The sequence below is a fragment of the Centruroides vittatus genome, unplaced genomic scaffold (genome assembly GCF_030686945.1).
Source record: "Centruroides vittatus isolate TY-2023 unplaced genomic scaffold, ASM3068694v2 scaffold_861, whole genome shotgun sequence".
In the NCBI taxonomy this organism is placed as follows: domain Eukaryota; kingdom Metazoa; phylum Arthropoda; class Arachnida; order Scorpiones; family Buthidae; genus Centruroides; species Centruroides vittatus.
The window spans coordinates 4,449,226-4,468,705 of NW_027122718.1; the positions used below are offsets into that span (position 1 = coordinate 4,449,226).

At 28.6% G+C, this 19,480-nt stretch overlaps 1 protein-coding gene across 5 annotated transcripts in view; it reads left to right on the forward strand.

Annotated features, from left to right (window-relative positions):
• unc80 (unc80, NALCN channel complex subunit) overlaps nucleotides 1-19,480 on the forward strand; it is a 67,755-nt gene that overhangs the window by 34,987 nt on the left and 13,288 nt on the right. For 4 of the 5 annotated variants that reach the window (XM_067288387.1, XM_067288384.1, XM_067288385.1 and 1 more), the window contains exons 20-49: nucleotides 1-130; nucleotides 204-467; nucleotides 7,035-7,151; nucleotides 9,739-9,897; nucleotides 9,971-10,164; nucleotides 10,233-10,352; nucleotides 10,412-10,501; nucleotides 10,569-10,820; nucleotides 10,892-11,030; nucleotides 11,121-11,229; nucleotides 11,298-11,370; nucleotides 11,447-11,581; nucleotides 11,678-11,870; nucleotides 12,607-12,759; nucleotides 12,826-13,010; nucleotides 13,188-13,271; nucleotides 13,382-13,450; nucleotides 13,525-13,623; nucleotides 13,701-13,797; nucleotides 14,451-14,605; nucleotides 14,683-14,829; nucleotides 15,101-15,145; nucleotides 15,216-15,400; nucleotides 15,482-15,611; nucleotides 15,681-15,746; nucleotides 15,832-16,050; nucleotides 16,259-16,416; nucleotides 16,484-16,594; nucleotides 16,670-16,895; nucleotides 18,925-19,128. In XM_067288387.1, coding sequence (XP_067144488.1) covers nucleotides 1-130; nucleotides 204-467; nucleotides 7,035-7,151; nucleotides 9,739-9,897; nucleotides 9,971-10,164; nucleotides 10,233-10,352; nucleotides 10,412-10,501; nucleotides 10,569-10,820; nucleotides 10,892-11,030; nucleotides 11,121-11,229; nucleotides 11,298-11,370; nucleotides 11,447-11,581; nucleotides 11,678-11,870; nucleotides 12,607-12,759; nucleotides 12,826-13,010; nucleotides 13,188-13,271; nucleotides 13,382-13,450; nucleotides 13,525-13,623; nucleotides 13,701-13,797; nucleotides 14,451-14,605; nucleotides 14,683-14,829; nucleotides 15,101-15,145; nucleotides 15,216-15,400; nucleotides 15,482-15,611; nucleotides 15,681-15,746; nucleotides 15,832-16,050; nucleotides 16,259-16,416; nucleotides 16,484-16,594; nucleotides 16,670-16,895; nucleotides 18,925-19,128 — 4,308 coding nt within the window. The remainder of the gene's footprint in view (nucleotides 131-203; nucleotides 468-7,034; nucleotides 7,152-9,738; nucleotides 9,898-9,970; nucleotides 10,165-10,232; nucleotides 10,353-10,411; nucleotides 10,502-10,568; nucleotides 10,821-10,891; nucleotides 11,031-11,120; nucleotides 11,230-11,297; nucleotides 11,371-11,446; nucleotides 11,582-11,677; nucleotides 11,871-12,606; nucleotides 12,760-12,825; nucleotides 13,011-13,187; nucleotides 13,272-13,381; nucleotides 13,451-13,524; nucleotides 13,624-13,700; nucleotides 13,798-14,450; nucleotides 14,606-14,682; nucleotides 14,830-15,100; nucleotides 15,146-15,215; nucleotides 15,401-15,481; nucleotides 15,612-15,680; nucleotides 15,747-15,831; nucleotides 16,051-16,258; nucleotides 16,417-16,483; nucleotides 16,595-16,669; nucleotides 16,896-18,924; nucleotides 19,129-19,480) is intronic. The other variant, XM_067288386.1, reaches the window with a different exon arrangement.

The window sequence follows — 19,480 nt, forward strand, 5'->3', positions numbered from 1 at the left end:
GCTATTGGTGCTAGATTAGAAGAAATTTTACAAGATGAACAAGAGAACCAAGCTCCATCTGACACTGTTGATGAAAATAAAGGGCGTCAGCTTAGGCTAGAGGATGAAGATGAAGAATTTCTTGATGAAGGTTTTAATTATTTTTACATTGAGTTTTTCTTTTTTGAAACTTATATATATATAATACCTATAATTTTTATTAGTTACTGTTAACCAAAGTGGAAATGCTTGTCCATTTGCTTTAAAAATGACAGCGTGCCAACTATTATTAGAAATTACAGCATTCCTGAGAGAAACCTATCAGTATTTACCAAACAAGACAGCTCGCTTTTCGTCTCGTGATCGTCACACTTTTGAACCAAGAAGTATAACCGCTAATCGTAGGTGGAGTATGGCATTAAGTAGTTTGGGATTTAGCCAAAATTCTGCCCATAGTCTTGTTTCTTTAGCTGATCAAATGCATCCAAGTAAGAGATTTTTAACAAGTACTAATATTTACTACTGTTTAGAAATTCTTGTTTAAATTTAACCACAAATAATTAACAGCATTCATTTAATATTTTACTGAATGGATTTGAAAAGCAGTAGCTGCCAAATTTCATCCATTAATATATAAATTAATTTATTTTGTGATGTTCTTCTATATTTTTCTGTTACTTTAACTAGGTACAGTTAGGTCAATGGCATAACTATGTATGAGTGGGTCCCTGTGTAACATTTCAAAAACATACTTTCTCATTGAGCTTTTTGTAATTTTTTTGTGATAAAGCCTAACATACATAAAATTATAAAGTGTAAGTAATTTATTCATTTAAGAAATAGTAAACTACTGTGGTGATACACCAATATAATTTTGTATATTTGTAGATAGTTATAAGCCTAATATTTAATCCTTCAATTCTTTGTTCTGTCTCTCCCTTGTTTCTCGATCTTTCTATTTTCACTTTCCTTGCGGGTGGGGCAGTCCTTTCCCAGGAAGTAAGGGGGAGGACAAAAGAAGAAAAAGACCCTGAGGCAAAAGAATGGGAGTAACTGTCATTCTTGGTTTGGAGCTGGGACAGAGCAGACGTGGAGAAAGAATAGGATCGGCTCGTTCAGCGAAATAGAGATCTCGAGGACACATCGTTATTCTGGGTACCCCCTATCCCTTCTTATATATAATTCTATATATCTATCTAACTCTTCTTCACCCTTTATATAGCATGTAAGTTAGTTTTAACTCTAGTTTGTAATATTCCGGTGAATATCCTATTTGTAACTCGTTATAAATTTGTCGCGCTTATAGTGTGTGAACCACGTGTTTCCCTTTGTTATTTTTGTCTCCTCCTTCGCCTACACGTGTGAGGTTTCAAGTCGGAATTGTAAAAGAATCCTGCGTATCATCACGCGAGGTGGAAGAGTGTTTTGTTGATTGTTGTTTTTTTTTCCACATTAAACTTAAAGTTTTGTTTTATTGTAAATTTGTCCTTTCGTTGGCCATACACTCGCGTGACTTAACACTACATTAGTACACTGTAGACTTACTTTGTGATGAATATTGGTCACCAAAAATTTTTTCTGGACTTAATTGTAGTAAATATATCCACTGCCTTGAACAAGTCCATCCAGTTTTCTCACTTCTGAATTTTCTATAGATATTAATGCTAAACTACTCAGTATCTCTTCAGCCATTGAATTCCTCAATTAGCTTTTTATAATTTTTAATTTAGAGAATGAATGTTTGGCAGAAGCCATAGAGACAGATATTGAAAGAAATAATAGAAAAGCCATGCAGACATCAAGCAAGCTAAATACAAATGCATGGTTTTCAAACAGAAGTAGCATCACTAATTCTTTCATTATAGTTCTTTTGGCAATGTCTTTCTCTAAGCAAGACCAAAATGCAAGTAGTTGCATTGGGAATGATGGTGTTAAACCTGCTCACACTAGAAGTTAAGCTTTAGATTTCACATAATTCATCAAAAATCAACAATCAAAATAAAAAGATATAGATGAAAAATATCTAATATTTTGATATTTTGAAAAAAATGTGATAGTTTCAAATATTACTTGTAAAAGTATTGATGTAAATCTTACTTCTGACAAGAACTTTACAATGTATAGTTCTTATGCACTTAAATAATAAATGTTGTAATATATTAATCACATTTTACTTCCATTTTCAAACCTCTTATAAAGAGAAGCATTTTGTATTAAATCATTAAAAATAATATACAAATTACTAGAAAAAAGATTTTTGTATTTAAAAAAAATAAATGTATCTATTAGAAAAATATAATGTTTGTATTTTACTGTAAAGAACAGCAACAAAATAAATAAGAAATTTAAATTCATGCAAAATTTATATTCTCTGCTTACTCTTTCTATTATTTATATTACTTTGACCATATAAAAGCTACTATATCTGAAGTGTTATACATAACAGCATCCAGTGAAAAAGCACAGTTTTTTTCTGTTAAAGTTGTTTGGGCTGCTCACTGGTATAGTTCTCTCTCTCTTTCAAGCATTTCACTCCTAACATTGGTCAATCATGCACTATAGAGGGAATAATTCTCTTGTTTAATATAACAACTGGCTGGTAGTGTGAAAGGCAGAGGTCCCTTAGCTGCTTTGGGTTCTTGTGCGAATGAAATCTTGCACAAATGGTAGTTATGCCACTGAATCAGATATCTTATACAAAAGTATGAGATAGATAAGTTTATTTAATCAAACGGTAAAAAAATTTTTTTATTTTTTGATAATTTGAAAAATATTTTACTTGTGGATTAATTTCTTTCGTTAAAGTATTTGCTTTTTGTTATATCGCTAAGAATATTTATACAAAATATTTATAAATAAAAAACTGTAGGCATATATATAATTTATATTAGTTTATATCAGTTTTTTTAGAAACTCTGTGCTTTTGTTTCGAACTGTTTTAATGATGTATTAAAGTTTTTAGCTGACCTGTTCTGCCAAATTTTTCTACCCTTATATATATATTTTTAAGATATAATAATGAATTTGGATTTTAAAAAAGTTTTTTTTGGCAACACAGCAATAACATTTGGACATTAAAAATATTTATTTCAATAATACATTTACAGGACATTTTTTCAACTTTCTCTGCACCATGGAAAATTAACTGTCAGATTTTTAATGTTAATAATAACAATGTAAGAAATAACTATAACAATTAGTGAAATTATGAAAAATAATTAAACAATATCTGATTTGAGACTTGCAGGGCTCTCGTCAGCTGGCCTGACTTACAATTATGAAGATTTAACCTTTCTCTGGTAAACTTGGCTAGGCTAATATATAAAAATTTTAAAGAATAATTTATAACCAAGACCACGGAGAATGATTTTGGGTCCCAGAACTAGTGGCTCCTGGGCCCCCTTTATTCCTTTGTCTGATATGATGGCTCAGTTTATTATATTTTTTTCACTGTTAATGCACTTGAAATTCCTAAATTGATTTTCTAGACTTTTATTAAAACAAGTATTAATGGCCATTTAGAAAATCAATACAGTAAATCTTGATAATCTAACATATATGGGTCTAGAAGAGTGTTAGATTAAGGAGATTGTTGGATTATTGAAAGTTAGTGTATTGTATCAATCAAAAATATACATGCCGTTTATTTTGAAAGTGGCCTATGTCTGCTTTGACAAGTTTCAAACTAATATGCAGTATATTATAGAGTAAAATTTTATTAGTTAATAATTACAATAATAAATATATTAAATATAACATAATTTTACAATAAAGAATACTAATGGAATACTAAATGGTAAGTTGGTTAAAAATATGTTGGATGCATTTTTTTGAGAATTGAACCATATAAAATGTTCTATAAAACATCAATTAATGAGGATACAGAATTTTAAATACTAGAGATACTACTGCGTCAGGAGAGACCAAGGAACTTTAATAATATCGAGTTGACACCACTGTACAAAAATGTAAGAGCAATTTCGACACCCAAATACAAAGATATGATGGACTTATTACACTATATACCACCTGCACACCATGATTATTTTAAATCCCTCCCATACATACAAAGCGGAGATGAATAATTTATAAATTACGATATATAATATCAGTGTAATATTCCTTAAAAGTGAATAAAAATTGAATATCTTCTATTTATAACACAATATATTGTATTGTTTTATTTATTTTAAGGATATTATAACTTTTTTCGAGGGGCTTATGCTTTTTCAAAAATTAAAAAAAATTTATTTATGGTTTAGAAAGTAGCTCAAGTTCATTTAAGGCCAACAAAAACATGTTATTTTTTAAATAATGTTTATTATACTGATTGGTTAAGTAAATTAAACACTTTTAAAAACGCAAAAACATTATATTACAATGTTCTCGGGTACCGATATTTTAAAATGAATTAAAACCCTTAAATATCTTGATTTAAAGATAAATGGACTTAGGCCACGTTGAAAATAAACGGCTCATATAAAGATCATACGTTACTGTATTTTAGAGTTCTCAAATTAATCATCAATCTTTTTAAAATAATTTTCAATTTGTCTTTTGCTGTTTCGTCATCTGTGCATTCTGGCATTGCCAGTAATTAGTGCTGGCAAGGTGGTGGCTTCCCACTAGGGTTTCTCATTTCCCAGTCTTTTGCTTGTCTCGGGACTTTGGGAAAAAAGCGAACCGTTTCCCGGGATACTAGAAAATCCTAGGATATAATTAATTAATTTTTAAAATATAAAATAAATCTTGGAATCCAATGATATAATTATTTTTCATTTTTTAAAGTAATTTAATACATTCTGCAACCTCCAAAATCATATTAATAATGCTGTGTAAAATATGTATTAAAAATTACCTTTGAATTAAGTAGATTGTATTTTCACAAATAGAAAAAATTTATTAAAGTTTGTTGGAAACTGCTTACAACAAAAAAAAAAGCCTTTGGATTGAGTTGAAAATTTAAAGAAAAAGATGAACTTAGATCAAACTTCTAACTTAAAAGGTAATTTATGTTTTTTAAATAAAACGTAATACAAAATATTATCGTAAATTTTTATAATAAGGTTTTAAAAAGCAAAAGATGGTCAATACTCTGATTACTCAATCTGGTTCTTATTTTAGTAATGAAAAGTCCTGCTACTGAGAATGCCCTTTCTGATTCAATTGATGTGGGTGGAATCGTCTTTAACGCATTTAAGAGAAGACGGATGTTTTTTTCACTCGTAGCCTGGAAGATTTTTAGTTTGTTTTCAAGATGTGTTGTAGTACTTTTTTGCCGTCTAGTATTCTTGATTTGTCTACCTCGGCTGCTTTAATAGCGGCATCGAACTTATAGCCCGATAATTTGGCAGTTCGTTTGGCTTTAATAGTCAGGTTTATGAAGAAAAACTTCATACTTGTTTGCATCCTTGTCAATTTGCACAACCTGGTATCATGCAGCTATTGAAGGTACTGGGCATGGTTAAAAATTAAGATAGCATCGGCGCAATTATTTAAGATATTACGGGTTCTGAAAAGTAAAGAATTTTCGGAGTCCTGCCACAAATAGACTACATATCAGTGGCATAGCGAGGGGGGCAAGGGGGTGTATCATGCCCTGGGCATTCAAATGGTCTCCAAGACAAACTGTATGTGTTTCTGGAGGAGGAGTGGGGGCACCAATAGTGTGTCGTGCCCCTGGTGCCAGTTATGTTCGCTACGCCACTGCTACATATTGATTATTGACAATCTGTGACATGCCATAACAAGCAAAAATTTAAAAAATGAATAAGCGGGCTTAAAATTAATAAATACAAAAATGTATTCTGACAGTTTATGAGTTAATTATACTTTCTATTTGCAAAATTTCCTCAACCTTAACACAAAATAAGAAAAAAGTGAACTTTTAAGAAATTTGCGGGATTTTCCGGGATGAAAAGAATATCCCGGGTTAAAAAAACAGCTGGGATCCCATTAGAAAAACTCTACTTCCCACTAAATTTAGTGGAATATTCAGTGGGACTGATTTTTTTTAAATCAATATTTATATAGTGTTATATTAAAAGATATATATTTTTTTTGAGTAGCCTAAGATGATGAACCTAAAAATCCTTAATATCAGGCTTAACTTGATTGTTCAAAGCTTGGGCTTGATATCATACCATGTTTAGTTCAAATTTAGTAGGAATGTGAGTTTGAACTAGTGGAAAGGTTATCTGACTTGACAACAGTGACATTAATAAAGTATTATTACTATCACTGTTAAATAAAACCTCTTTTTAATTGCTATCAAGGTTTTAAGTGAAAAATAATTTAAACATGTTTTCAATTAACATGAAAAACAACTCCAGTAGCAACTTATTTCTTATACTTACAGGAACATGAAAGTACTAAAAAGAATGAGAAATATAAACTCCAAAAAAAAATAGCTTAAAGAATATAAAGCGTTTTAACAAAAATGACAATAATAAAATTATACGACTCCAAGAGTCCATTATAAATATAATTTGCATTGAAAATTCTATAAGAAAGTTAATATTAACCAAAAACAAATTTACATGAAGTAATAGATAAACATATGAATAAAATTTCTTGAAAAATTAAAGGAATATGCATTAGTTACTTTGAATATTATATATTTATTTAATTTAATACCAAAGATTTGATTAATGACATTCTTTTACATACAAAGTCTTTTTTTTAATATGAAGAAGACATATATTTTAGCATAAACAGTATTTTTTGATATTTGACTTAACATTCTTGATGTTTTAAAAGAAATTTTGCTTTATTTTTTTAATATCTGATAATAATCTTATCTAATTTGATTTCATTTAAAAAATTTTAACATTGTTGTTTATCATTAAAAATTTAATGTAATGTTTGTTTTTGAAATATATTAATACTTATTATAGTAAATGCTACTAATGATATAAAATTTAACACTTATGATAATTCCTAATTCTTCAAAATCTTAATCTGTTTATTACTTCTAATATAATTTATCCATTACAACATTATATTCCTTATTTTATTTATTAAATTTGGATAATTCAAATGAATTTTATCATTAGTTATGCCTGGAGAAAGGAGAATAAGTTTTGTATTGCACGAAGCAGATATTGAAGGCGAATCTGAAAACAGCAGTAACACTACTCTAACTGTACAAGATGAATTGGATGACAAGAAAGGTAATATTCATAATTTCATTATCGGAAAAGTATTGTAATTAAATTGTAATAAGAATTTTCTATTCACGAATTTTCAGACTTACGAACAATTTGGCTGTAGGTCTAAAATTTACATTTCACAAAGTTCTGTTGCCAATGATGGGGTGGCATTGTAGTCAGTCTTCAGTCAATAATAAATTAATATGGGCTTATTTCTATTACATATTGTCATTTTTCATTTTTGCCTGAATTCTGAGGTTCCACTGCTGCTCGAGAGGTGGCATTGAAGTTGGTAAATATGGAGTAATGGCATTTTTTGCTGTTGTTTGCAATTTTTATGAAATTTTACAATTAGTGCTTTAAAAATGCATTCAAAATGTAATAGTAAGGCTAGCAGTGAAGATAGATGCAAGAAGTGTAATTCTTTTGCCATGGAAACTAAACTGGGCTTTATAAAACTAAGCGCATTAGGTGAAAAAAAAATTGCATTTATGAGGGTAAATGAACATAACGTATTCTATTGAGTACATTGAAGGATCAAACACTAACATTAAGTAGTTATTTTGTGTATGAATGTACTTTCTAGGTTAGTTTTTCTCTTATGAACATTTTGACTTACAAGAAAAGCTTGGAAACCTAACCAATTCATAAGTAGGGGAGCACAGTATATGTTTTTTTAAACATTTTTGCAATTCATCTGGTATAAATGAGGTAAAAATATATATATATATATATATATATATATATATATACAATTTTTATATATACAATATACAATTTTTATTGTATATATATATACAATAAAAATTGTTATTTAATGTGATGCATTCAATAACATTATTTATAAAAATATATTGTATATGTAATTTTTTGTAACTATTAAAATTTGTTAATTAAATAAAGCAGAGACAGAACATCTTCACTTTGGATCGGGGTGTAAAATTCTAATGCAGGACACCTCAGTTCCATCCACCTCCACCCAAAGCAGGATTTGCATTCCTCAAAAAACCTTTAACCTTTAACTGAAGAAAAGAATTACCTGACCTTTTGCACTATTTTAGTTCCACCACTGAAATAAAATATATAAAATAATAATAAAACTAGCAGATGAGCCTAGTGTTGTTCAGGCCAAAAATAACAACAGCAAAGATTAAGATTATTTCATACTTCTAACCCTTCTACTATAATATATTATAGTATTTGATTTATGTTTACAAAGGTTGTCGTACGTAAGAGCTTATCACACCGAGTGCCCAATCTAAAACATTTTAAAAATTCTTTAAATTGTGTACAGTAGAGGAATAAAGAATTTTTAAAATGCTAGATTGGTCATTTGGGGTGTAAACCCTTATGTAAGATAGCCTTTGTAGTTATATAGTCAATCTTACCTGTTTTCACCAGGTGCAAGAATTAGGTCCCTCCTCTTCCAAGGCTAATTAGAGAATTTTTAGATGGGTCTAAAAATATATTTGATTTCCTGCAAAAATGCAAAAAATCACATCTAAAATAGTACAGTAGAAGCCAAGTTCTTTGGTATAATCCTTAACCAGCTCCCTTCCCTCTCCCCCATGGGGAGAATTTCCAAAAATCCCTTCTTAATGTGCATTCTCATGGCTATTGCTAAATTTTCTAGCTTATTATCTTAAACAATACAGTAAAGTAACATATGCCTGGATTTTAATAAACTTTATCAACACATGCTTTGAATTAAGTAAATCTCTATGTTAAATAATTATCTCAAAGTACTAATTGGTGGAGATATACAAGGTAAATCAAACTGTATTGGAGCATTAGAAAATCATGATCATATGCAAAAAAAAAACTAATTTTATTCATGGACTGCATTTCAGTCTTCATTAAACCAGCTTCAGCCACTATTACATAAACACAGATACCTACAACAATTGAAAAAACTTATATTTAATGTTTAACATTCAGTGTTAATTTAATACATAAAAAATTTACAAAAGAAAAGAAACTTGTAATATTTAACTTTATTACTAAAGGTTACATGGGTTTATACTGCTAACTGTTCATATAGCCATCTGCTTACAAATTGTTCTATGTAATTCACCAACAGTTCACACAAACAATTCCTCATATGACTCTGTGTTAAGTGGGTCTGCAGTATTAGTTTACAGTGAGAATAACTATTGATAGTAACTGAATGTTAAATATAAGTTTTTTGCAATTGTAGGTATCTGTGTTTATGTAATAGTGACCGAAGAGGGTCTAGTAGACTGAAATGCATTCCATAAATAAAATTAGTATTTTTTGATGCGATCTGGATTTATTGATGCTCCAATACAGTTTGATAAAGCTTGTATATTTTCACTAATTAGTAGTATGAAATAATTATTTTAAGACATTAGAGGTAAGAAGCTTACAACTATACTCTCTACATTAGCCTGATGTTGATATATGATGATTTAATTATCACTATTAATTACAAATTATTCAAAACCTTCAATAGTCTAACCCAAAATGTTACTATATAGGAATAGAAATAAATTGCAGCATTGCTGCAATTATTTCTGATATATACATAACAGTTTTAATTTTTTAAAGTTTTTATAAATAAATAGTTAAGTTACTTTTTATTCTTTAGGGCGTCGCATAGGGCAAGTTCGTCCCTATTTGTTACGTAAAGGTCCAGTTTCTGGAATAAATTCTAGTTTTAAAAGAAGAAGCTTAAAACTAAAAAAAACAGGTGATAGAAAAAATAGAGGTCGTTCTTCTACATTTGCTGAAGATGACGAAGAAGGAGGTTTGTACTTTCCAACTAGTTGATATTCAATTTAATATTTAAATTATTTATTATTGTTGATATTATAATTTAGGATTGAGGCGCACGGAGAGCATACATTCTCGGCGGAAAGTTAGCGCTATATCAGATCGTAGCGATACTAGCGAACGAGCAGACGTGAGTGGAGATGAATCTCCGGGTGTACTAAGTGATGACCAACCACCAGAGAGTCCTGTTGATTTAATAGATGCAAATGGATCAATTGGAAAAAATTTTCCATGGCTTAAAGTATTAATTAATATAAACTTTATCTATATATTTATAGAGTATTTCTTTTAAGCATCTTATCATTTTAGGTTGTGGTGCAGTTATTAGAAACTTTAAATTTTTCTTGTCATCATCAACATCATTGCAATTTAAATTGTCATTATCGTCAAATACGAGCCTGTAATAGACTTTCGAAAGCATTGTGCAAGGTAAATCTTTTGGCTTGGTTAATTTAAATTATGTTATATTATCATAAATTATTTTTTAGGTCTATGGAGAAGAATTTAATTTTTCACAAAGTACTGAAAAACAACATTCTGATAAAGAAGAAATAAAAAAAGAAAAGAAATTAAAAAAAGTATGTTCTTTCTTTATTTTCATTATCACAATAGCATTTTTAAAATTTAATCAACTACTTGTTACAGATTATAACAGCTCCTAGTTCGCCTTTGAAAAGAAAAGCCAGCATACCTCATAATCTTGACAAATTAGAACATGCTATGGACATACCGTATCTACCTTCTCGTTCTTTACATAGCAGTACTACTCATTTAGCTCATGACATTGAAGCATGCTTATATGCAGATAAAGGAACTCAGCAGAAAGTTGATACTAGCAGTAAGAAAAAACAAGAAAAAATTGAACAGGATCAAATATTGAAATATTTAAAGAGCCAGGTTTAATTTTTAATCATTTATCAATAGAATATCAATAGAAAACTTAGAAATATTAAAATTATTTTTTTTAGGTAAGAGGACTTTTTCATTCTCCTCTGTCAATGTTAATTAAAGGAGCTGTGATTATGTCTGATGAAATTTACAAAAGAACAATGTCCATTTCTTGGGAATTATTATTGGAAAGTAATCAACAATTAGCAACTTCAGCAGGTAATACTTAAGTTTTAATATTAAAACAATTTGAAATTTAATTAATTAATTAATTAATTATTAATTATTGTTCAATTATTATATTATTAGCTGTCACATTCATTCTATCTTCTGTGAAATGTCCTGATATAGCTACAAAAATGATATATGATGAATTACATACTGAAGATCCAGAGCAACGAGTCAATTCTATTCTCAGGTGTGTACAATACATCTGCAGATTACACGTTTCAGATCTGAAATAATCATTGACTTATTATATTATAGATTTCGATCCCTATGGAGATTTCGTTATCAGTGTTGGCCTAACATGGAAGACGGTGCTCATTTAATTTTCAAAGTTTGTTTTCAAACATTTCTATAAAATTAGGAAATCTAAGGAAAAGTTTTTTAACATTTAAACTATTATAATTAAGGTTCCCCCACCAGCTATAGAATTCACATCACCTTCTCCTAAAATAGCTATCGAATCGCTTCCGGTTGCAGATCCTCCGTGGATGCCTCACGTAAAAGCCAAAGTAGAAGAAGTTACAATCAATCAAGAACAATCAGTAATTTATTTTAAAATAAATTTACTAATTTTGTTTATTTAATTTATAATTACATTTATATTGATGATGATATGAATAAAATTTTTAATGTTATAGCTGCAACGTTCTTTTGTAACTGCAACAAAAACGAGACGTAAACAACAAATGGAATTAGTGCATAATGCATTACAAGCAGAAGAAGAAAAGAAAAGAGCAAATAGAGAAAATTATCATATTACTTCAGTTCCAGTCTGCTATCATGCTGCTTATGAACCAGCACTGTTTCATACTGCTGAAGAACACGAGGATGGTAATTTTGCATTATACATATTAACTAACACCAGGAGCAGTTGCAGAGAGGGGCAAACAAAGAACTTGCCCTCCCTGGAATTGTGTATAACGTTTTACAAATTATAATCATAGAAATGACCGAGCTATGTAACCTTACACTCTCGATCATAAAATGCTTTGATTCAATACTATTATTTAATTCTTATTAGAACATACAAGTGAATACAGGTACTCCTCACTTTACGACCTATCTGCTTAACGTCCACTCGCACTTATGACCAATCGAGTTTTGACCTGCAATTCGGGGAATCCCCTTTATCAGCTTGATTGTCGGTCAGTGGCGAATGGTGACATGCGCACTAAGCGTACTATAATAGTTTTATAGTACTATAATAGGCAAATAGCGTACTGTAATAGTCTTTTTATGAATAAATTTGAAGTTTGTTGCATAATTTGTATAATTTTACAACGATCCTATATTCCCAGCTCAAGCTCCTCGCTTATTGACCAATTTGCTTAACGATGTAGTCGTCGGAACGGAACTCGGTCGTAAAGTGAGGAGTACCTGTAAAAATTTATTGATGCAATTATTTGTCTCCAAGCTTTGCCCCCGGAAAATTTTCTGCAAATGCTCATGACTAAGATTATAAAAAATTAATAATAATAAATAATTATAAATATAATATAATAGTAAATTACTATTGTTATGTGCTATATTAAAAGAATATAAATAACAGATATTTTTAAAATCTCAGATGTTGGAAATGAAGATAATCTAACTTTAGAAAGAACAATGTTGCATCACATGCAAATAGCACAACTTCTGTTTCCATCATGCTTATGTAATGCCTCAATCCATATTATAAATCTTTTAGAAGATGTACAAGTTTGTTCACAAGGATTTGCTGGTATGTATCAATTTATGAAATACACATTATTTTAAAAATCTCTAAATATAAATTTTAATTTTATAGTATATGAAGTAGCCTATCAAGTGATTTGGAATTGTCTTGTGGAAGATACTGCTCTGTTTTTAAGATCAATTCTTGAGAAATTAACCAGAGAGAAACCAGATACAATGATGCAAGTTATAAGAAGATTATTGCGTTATATTCCTAAATTACCGGCACAGGCTGCGTATTATCTATATAACTATTTAGTAAGTTTATGTTAATTTTAAAAGTTCAATCTTTATTATGTCTGTTTATGAAAAATTTAAATGATTTGTCAGAAATTTCTCATTTTAGTAAATGACTTCAGAAATATTCTTTTAGTTCATGTTACTAAGTCATCATCAAACAACATCAGTTTTAATTGATTAAATATTTTATTTTAGATTGGATTCATTATGTTTTATGTGCGAACAAGTATAGAATGCAGCCAAGAAATTATTTCTAATGCTTTATCTGTGCTTTGGTTGGTAAGTTTTTATTATTAAAATTTATTTTATAATTGTTTTTTCTATGTTATGTTTAAATTTTCCACTTAAAATTTTTGGTATCTAAAACTGAGTATTTGATTGCATTAAAGGTAGTGCCAAGTGTGCATGGATTATTTTTGAAGGACTTGAAACAAATACTACGCAAAGAACAATGTGATGTAAGTTAATTGAATTTATTTTAACATTTATTTAAATTGTATAAATAAGATATTTATTTTATTTCTTTTTTTAGTCACCATTATTGATAACGGCCAATATTCCAAGTGCAAAAAAAATTATTGTTCACGGCCCTGATGCTGGTGGTACCCCTTCACAATTTCCAGTTCATGAAGTAATTTATAAATTCTGAAATTATTGTTTGTCTTAAGATATATTATTTGTGTTTAATGTATTTTAATTTTAAATTAGGATACACAGTTTTCCCACATTTTGCAAGACAGCTTAGATTTTTTTGGAATAGATGAAGCTCAACACAATTCATATTTCTTAGTGGACATGAAAACCAGTAATTATTTAATTTCATTTTCCGACGATTGAAATTATTTTAATAAATAAACTTATATTTTATAAACACTTAATTTAAAATTAATTTGTATAAATTTATAATTACTATGCTATTTTTTAACAAAGTGTAACAAATTATTTCCGAAAAAACATATTTTTAAATTAAAAACAAATAAAAAAATGTATTTTGAATAAGAAATGAAATAATTTTACAACAAAATCACCACATATAATTGAAATTATGTTAACATCTTTTTTTTAAGAATCTATACTTTTATGATATAAAGTATTACCATATTTTACGGACTATAAGACGCACTTTTTTCTTCGAAAAATTGCCTCCAAAATTCAGGTGCGTCTTATAGTCCGTAGCGTCTTATAGTCCGTAAAATACGGTATATTTTATATTAATAAACTTCTTAACTGGAGTAAATGTAAAATTTAAAGATTTCTAGCTTGTTTCAGCAACAATTTCTTTATTTATCAAATGTTTTCAAGTATCTAAGTAGCCATCATTGGGATCGAACATGCAATAGAATTCTTTTTAAATTTAAATTTTAACGAAAACATTTGATAAATAAATTGTTGCTGGAACAGGCTAGAACTCTTTAAATATTATACATTATATGTATATCAGTAAATTTATTCTTACAGATCAAATGCACAGTTTAGACGCATATGTCAGAGACTATTATTTTTTCAAACGATCTCAATATGCACAATTATCACTTATTCATATGGATCCCGAAGTAGCTTTTGAAACTCTACAAAAACAAGCTTTCACTCAGCGTTTTCTTGAACTGGGAAAGGTAATATTTAATCAAAATTCAAAACTATTTAAAAATTTCTTACATTATAATATTGAAATAATTTACAATTCTCTCAGGTTTTAATGAGCTTATCAATTTTAAAATCTCCAACACAAGTAACACAAAGAGTATTTTTTATGCATGAAGAATTGATGAAATTACCATCATTTCCAAGGAAGGCTTTAGAAGCTGATTTTTCATTATATAATGGACCTTTGGGAAAGGTATGTCAATAATAAAAATTAAAAATTTATTCAGTTCTAAGCTAATACAAATTGAAATATTTTAATTTAAAATCTTAATTATTTTTCTAACTTTTCATTTAAGATAGTTTTAATTTTTGTATAATAACTGCCGAAGTATGGCTTAAATACATTCGTAAAAATTCAACGAATTAAAACATAAGAAAAATCTTTCGTTACGAAGTACAAATATTAGAATATTTACTCTGAATCACCATGTTTTCCAAATATAATACTGAATGATATTTTATAGGAAATGTTGGGAATTGATGCGCTTCACAAATTAGCATGGGTTAAGGTAAGATATCATTTTATTATTAATAAAATTGAAAGAAATATTTAAAGTAATTTTTTAAAGTTTATTTTAGTTGGTTGCCAAGATGTTTGAAGCAATGGCTGGTTTATTTGTTCATTCATCAGATATTCACTTATTTTTAAATGTGATCAGTGGTATATTAGTGTTGCACACTGAAGATTGTGCAATTCTCAGATTATGTATGGCCACATATCTCAATGCTGCCCATCAGTTTAAAAACATATTTGCTACTAATGGGTACGTTGTTTAATTTATGTTTTAGCAAGTTTCCAAATTTGAATTTTTCAAAAATTAAAATGAATATTTTAATTATTTTAGTTATCTTTTGATTATGCCAACTATTTTACGTATCTATTCCAACCATCAAACTAATGGTCTGTTATGCAGAACAATTGAATTTATATGTAAACAGTTCTTTATAATGCATCGTAAGCCTTTCATTCTGCAAGTATGTTGAAAAACAAATATTTATTTAAATATCAATTTGATAATGTACTTAATAAATAAAAATTTGTAGATGTTTGGAAGTGTTGCACCAATTTTGGATATGGATTTGATGAGCAGTTATGGAGACGCAAGCAAAGTAAGGCCAACTGTTTAATTTGACAGATAGTTTTGTTGATTTCTTAAATAATAGGTAATGGAAATGTTAATAATTTTTATTCTAGGTTCATCCAAAATCATTTTTTCAATTACTACAAAGCTTAGAACAATATGTAGTAGATCCTCTAGATATACTAGAATTAGTGGATATTGATAAACCACTTCGTGCTCTGGATTTCTGTTATCAGTTAGATCCCGATACTCTTTCAGTCCTTGATGCCATTTCACTTTGTGTAACAGTTGTTTGTTATTCTGCAGATTCTGTAAGAGGTCATCAGATGCTGGTAAATAATAAATTTTGTCACCATACTTTTAAAAGCAATAATGTTTTTATAGATTACTAGATATCCTACAAAACAAATATTTATCTATCTATAATATATCTATAGGACGAATAAGTTATTTAGCAAACAATTATAGGCTTAATAAAATTCTTATATTTTTATATATTCATGAAATATAAATAATATTTTGGCTTTTTTTTTTTTTTAGACTATTCTTAAAGCGATACTACCATTTTATTTGAAACATCTACAGATTTTAACCACTAAGAAAGAAACACCTGGTGGTTCAAGAACAGAACTGAATATGATTCATAATATTGCAGTTTGTATAAAAACTCTAATTAGTAATTGTGAAGCATTAGCTAGGTAAATATATTATAAATTTTGACATATTTAATTGAAACTTAATCAATTAAAAATTGAATTATTTTAGAAACTATACGGGTCCTCAAAGAATGATTGATTTAAGAGGCTCGAGCATTAAAAATGCTTCCAAAGGTGCTTGCTCTCCACCTTTTGAAATAGATGATGATAGCCATTCAAAGCAAGTATTGCAAATATTCAAAATTATAAATTGTTAGCCAGTTATTTTTTAAAATTGATAATCTTTTCTATACAGGTTCATGAGTGACAGTTATTATAGTTCACGTAAACAGCAACAGTACGAGAAAGAAGTAGAAGACAGTGAAATGCTTCGATTTGAATTCCGTTCTCCTCGTGACACACTACTAAGTGTTGTATGTGAATTTTATTCAAAGTGTTCCTCTCGCCTTGCTGACTTGAGCAAAAAAATACCTGATCTGAACAACAAAGCAACTGAAATACTTGATGTCAAATGCCATTTGGTATTCATTATATATCACTTTATAAGGATTATTTAGTAATATAGGCCATTTTTTTATGAAAGTGGTGAAGTCCAACATTGAAAAAATGATTTAAAGACAGTTTTAGTTACAGACTTGATGTCTTCTTTCTCCTACTAAAATATTAAAGTCAAGATGTTTCAGTATCCTTACAAATTATTCAATAGAAGTTTAGTTCTATTAAAAAAGGATAACAACAGTTTTTATAATAGCTTTATCAAATTTTTATAGTTTTAATATAATTTAAAAGTTTAATTGTTAAGCAGGATTGCATAGATGTGTTTTTGAAAGTAAGTCCACTCAATAATCTTAGGCAGACTAAATTCAATTTTTTTTTAGGCAAACAAACTAAATTTTATCCCTGCTAAACTCAACTGAGTTTAGCAGGGCTGTGAAAATGTATTACAGGACCTAAATGAAAGGAAACCAAGGGAACTGTTTTACCTATAACAAGACAATAATAATAAATACATACATTAATTATGTACATAAATTCATTTTTAATTGATATTGCATACACAACTATTATATTTTTATTTTGTTTAACTTGTTTTTCCAAACTTTATTTCATTTTGCAATGCAGCACATCCAGTGCATCACCAGTTTGCAAGGCCCTAATATTAAGGTACCATTGGTAACACTGTTGTGTGTACCAACAAGTGAGGATACTGTTTTTCAGTTGGAAAGTGAACTCAAGTATATCTTGTTTTCATCTCTTCCAACATTAAGTAATAATCAAAGTAACAATTTAAATTTTGATCAATAAATTTCAATGAAATAACGTTATTGCTGTTATATAGAAATTCTAGACATAGAGCACGAGCTATATATAATGTATACCTATATGTATACCTAATAAATATAAGGAGTTTATTGCCTTATATACCTGTAACCATGAATATTTAAAGAACTTGTTCAGAAGCAAAATACAGAATACAATATGAGTAAAAGTTATTTTTATCTGTCCCTAAAATATTTTAGTATGTCAGTTAGAGACCATCCATTAATTATGTATACAGTTTAAGGGACGGAGAGGGTTGCAAAAAGTGCGTCATTCTACGTGATGGGGAGGGAAGAGGTATAGGCATTGTTTACGTGAACTTTTTAGTGGTGGTAGGATCATAAATTTGTCTTTGCAAGCCTAATTACTTGTATAACTGTCAGTTAGGAAATATTTGCAGAAATTTTTAAAATCATTTTTTGAATGTTGGAACCATGAATTATTGTACACATAATTTGAAAAGATGTGCCAAAAGTACAGTCCATCATTGTACACAATAGGAAGGGATGGGATCAAAAATGACTCAAATAATAAAATTGATTTTAAAAACAAAACAAATGTTATTAAATAGGTAATTATGCAAATTTTTAACATTTGAAAAAAGAAAAAGCTGACTTATACCACTTAAAAAAGGCTCATACGTTTATTATTTCTATTATATTTTGCATTATTTATTTCATAATTGAAGATTAAATGAAAATTGTAACAACAGAACAAACATATTTTTAAAAACTTCTCTATTTTTGCTACCTTAAAATCAAATCTAGAACATGTTAAAAATATTTTTTACTAGTAAATGAGCCCGGCGTTGCTCGGGCAAATGATTTGGATGATTTGGTAAATATTGTACATTTGGAAATTAAGTTATTACTATCAAAAACAAAAAATCACATCTAAAATAGTATAGTAGAAGCCCCTCTTTAAGTTCAGCGGTTTGTTCTGGGCGACGACGAATCAGTCAGTCAGTCAGGACATGTAATTTTAAAATCTCAATTGTTCAATAGTTTGAATATTTCTTTTCTCTACTGGAATATTTAATTGCTAAGAAAAATAAGACTACTACTGAAAATTTTTAAAATAAAAATTATATCCTTCATCATTTAGACGACAATGTATTTTTATCTATTTTAAATTGGGGTTTTAATGTTAATAGGGGGAGGAAATCAGTTGTTGCAAGACTTTTCCTAATGTAATTGAAAATAAATAAATTATTAAACTTTTATTTTTCAGAGATTAGCCGAGGTTGCCCAAAGCTTATTAAAGGTGTCTCCCTACGACCCAGTAACAATGGCTTGCAGAGGTTTACAGCAGTACATGAATGAACTTCTCCCCCACTCCGAATGGGCTCAAGAATCAATGAGACCGGCTTTAATCATGGTGTTGCGGCGTTTAGATAAGACATTTAATAAAATAGCCAAGAAACCGGCAATTCGAGTAAGTACACGAATACGTCTATTTAATTTTATTATTTGTACGAATATAGTGGTAAATTTTGCCAGACGGTTTATATTCATATAATTATTCTATTCATACTTTTTTGTTACAAAAAACTTGTAAAATATAGCTTATAATAATTTAATTATTAAAAGTCTATAATCATATTATAACACTTGCAAATAATTTTTAATTATATTACTGCATACATTTTTATAATTCAATTTTGTTGTATACAGACATGTAATTAACATTGCCTGTTATATACAATTTTATTATGTAAATGACCAATTGACTGATTCTCGTGATTAAGATTTAAGGCACTTTTCAGGAAATGTGTTTTTTAACTTGA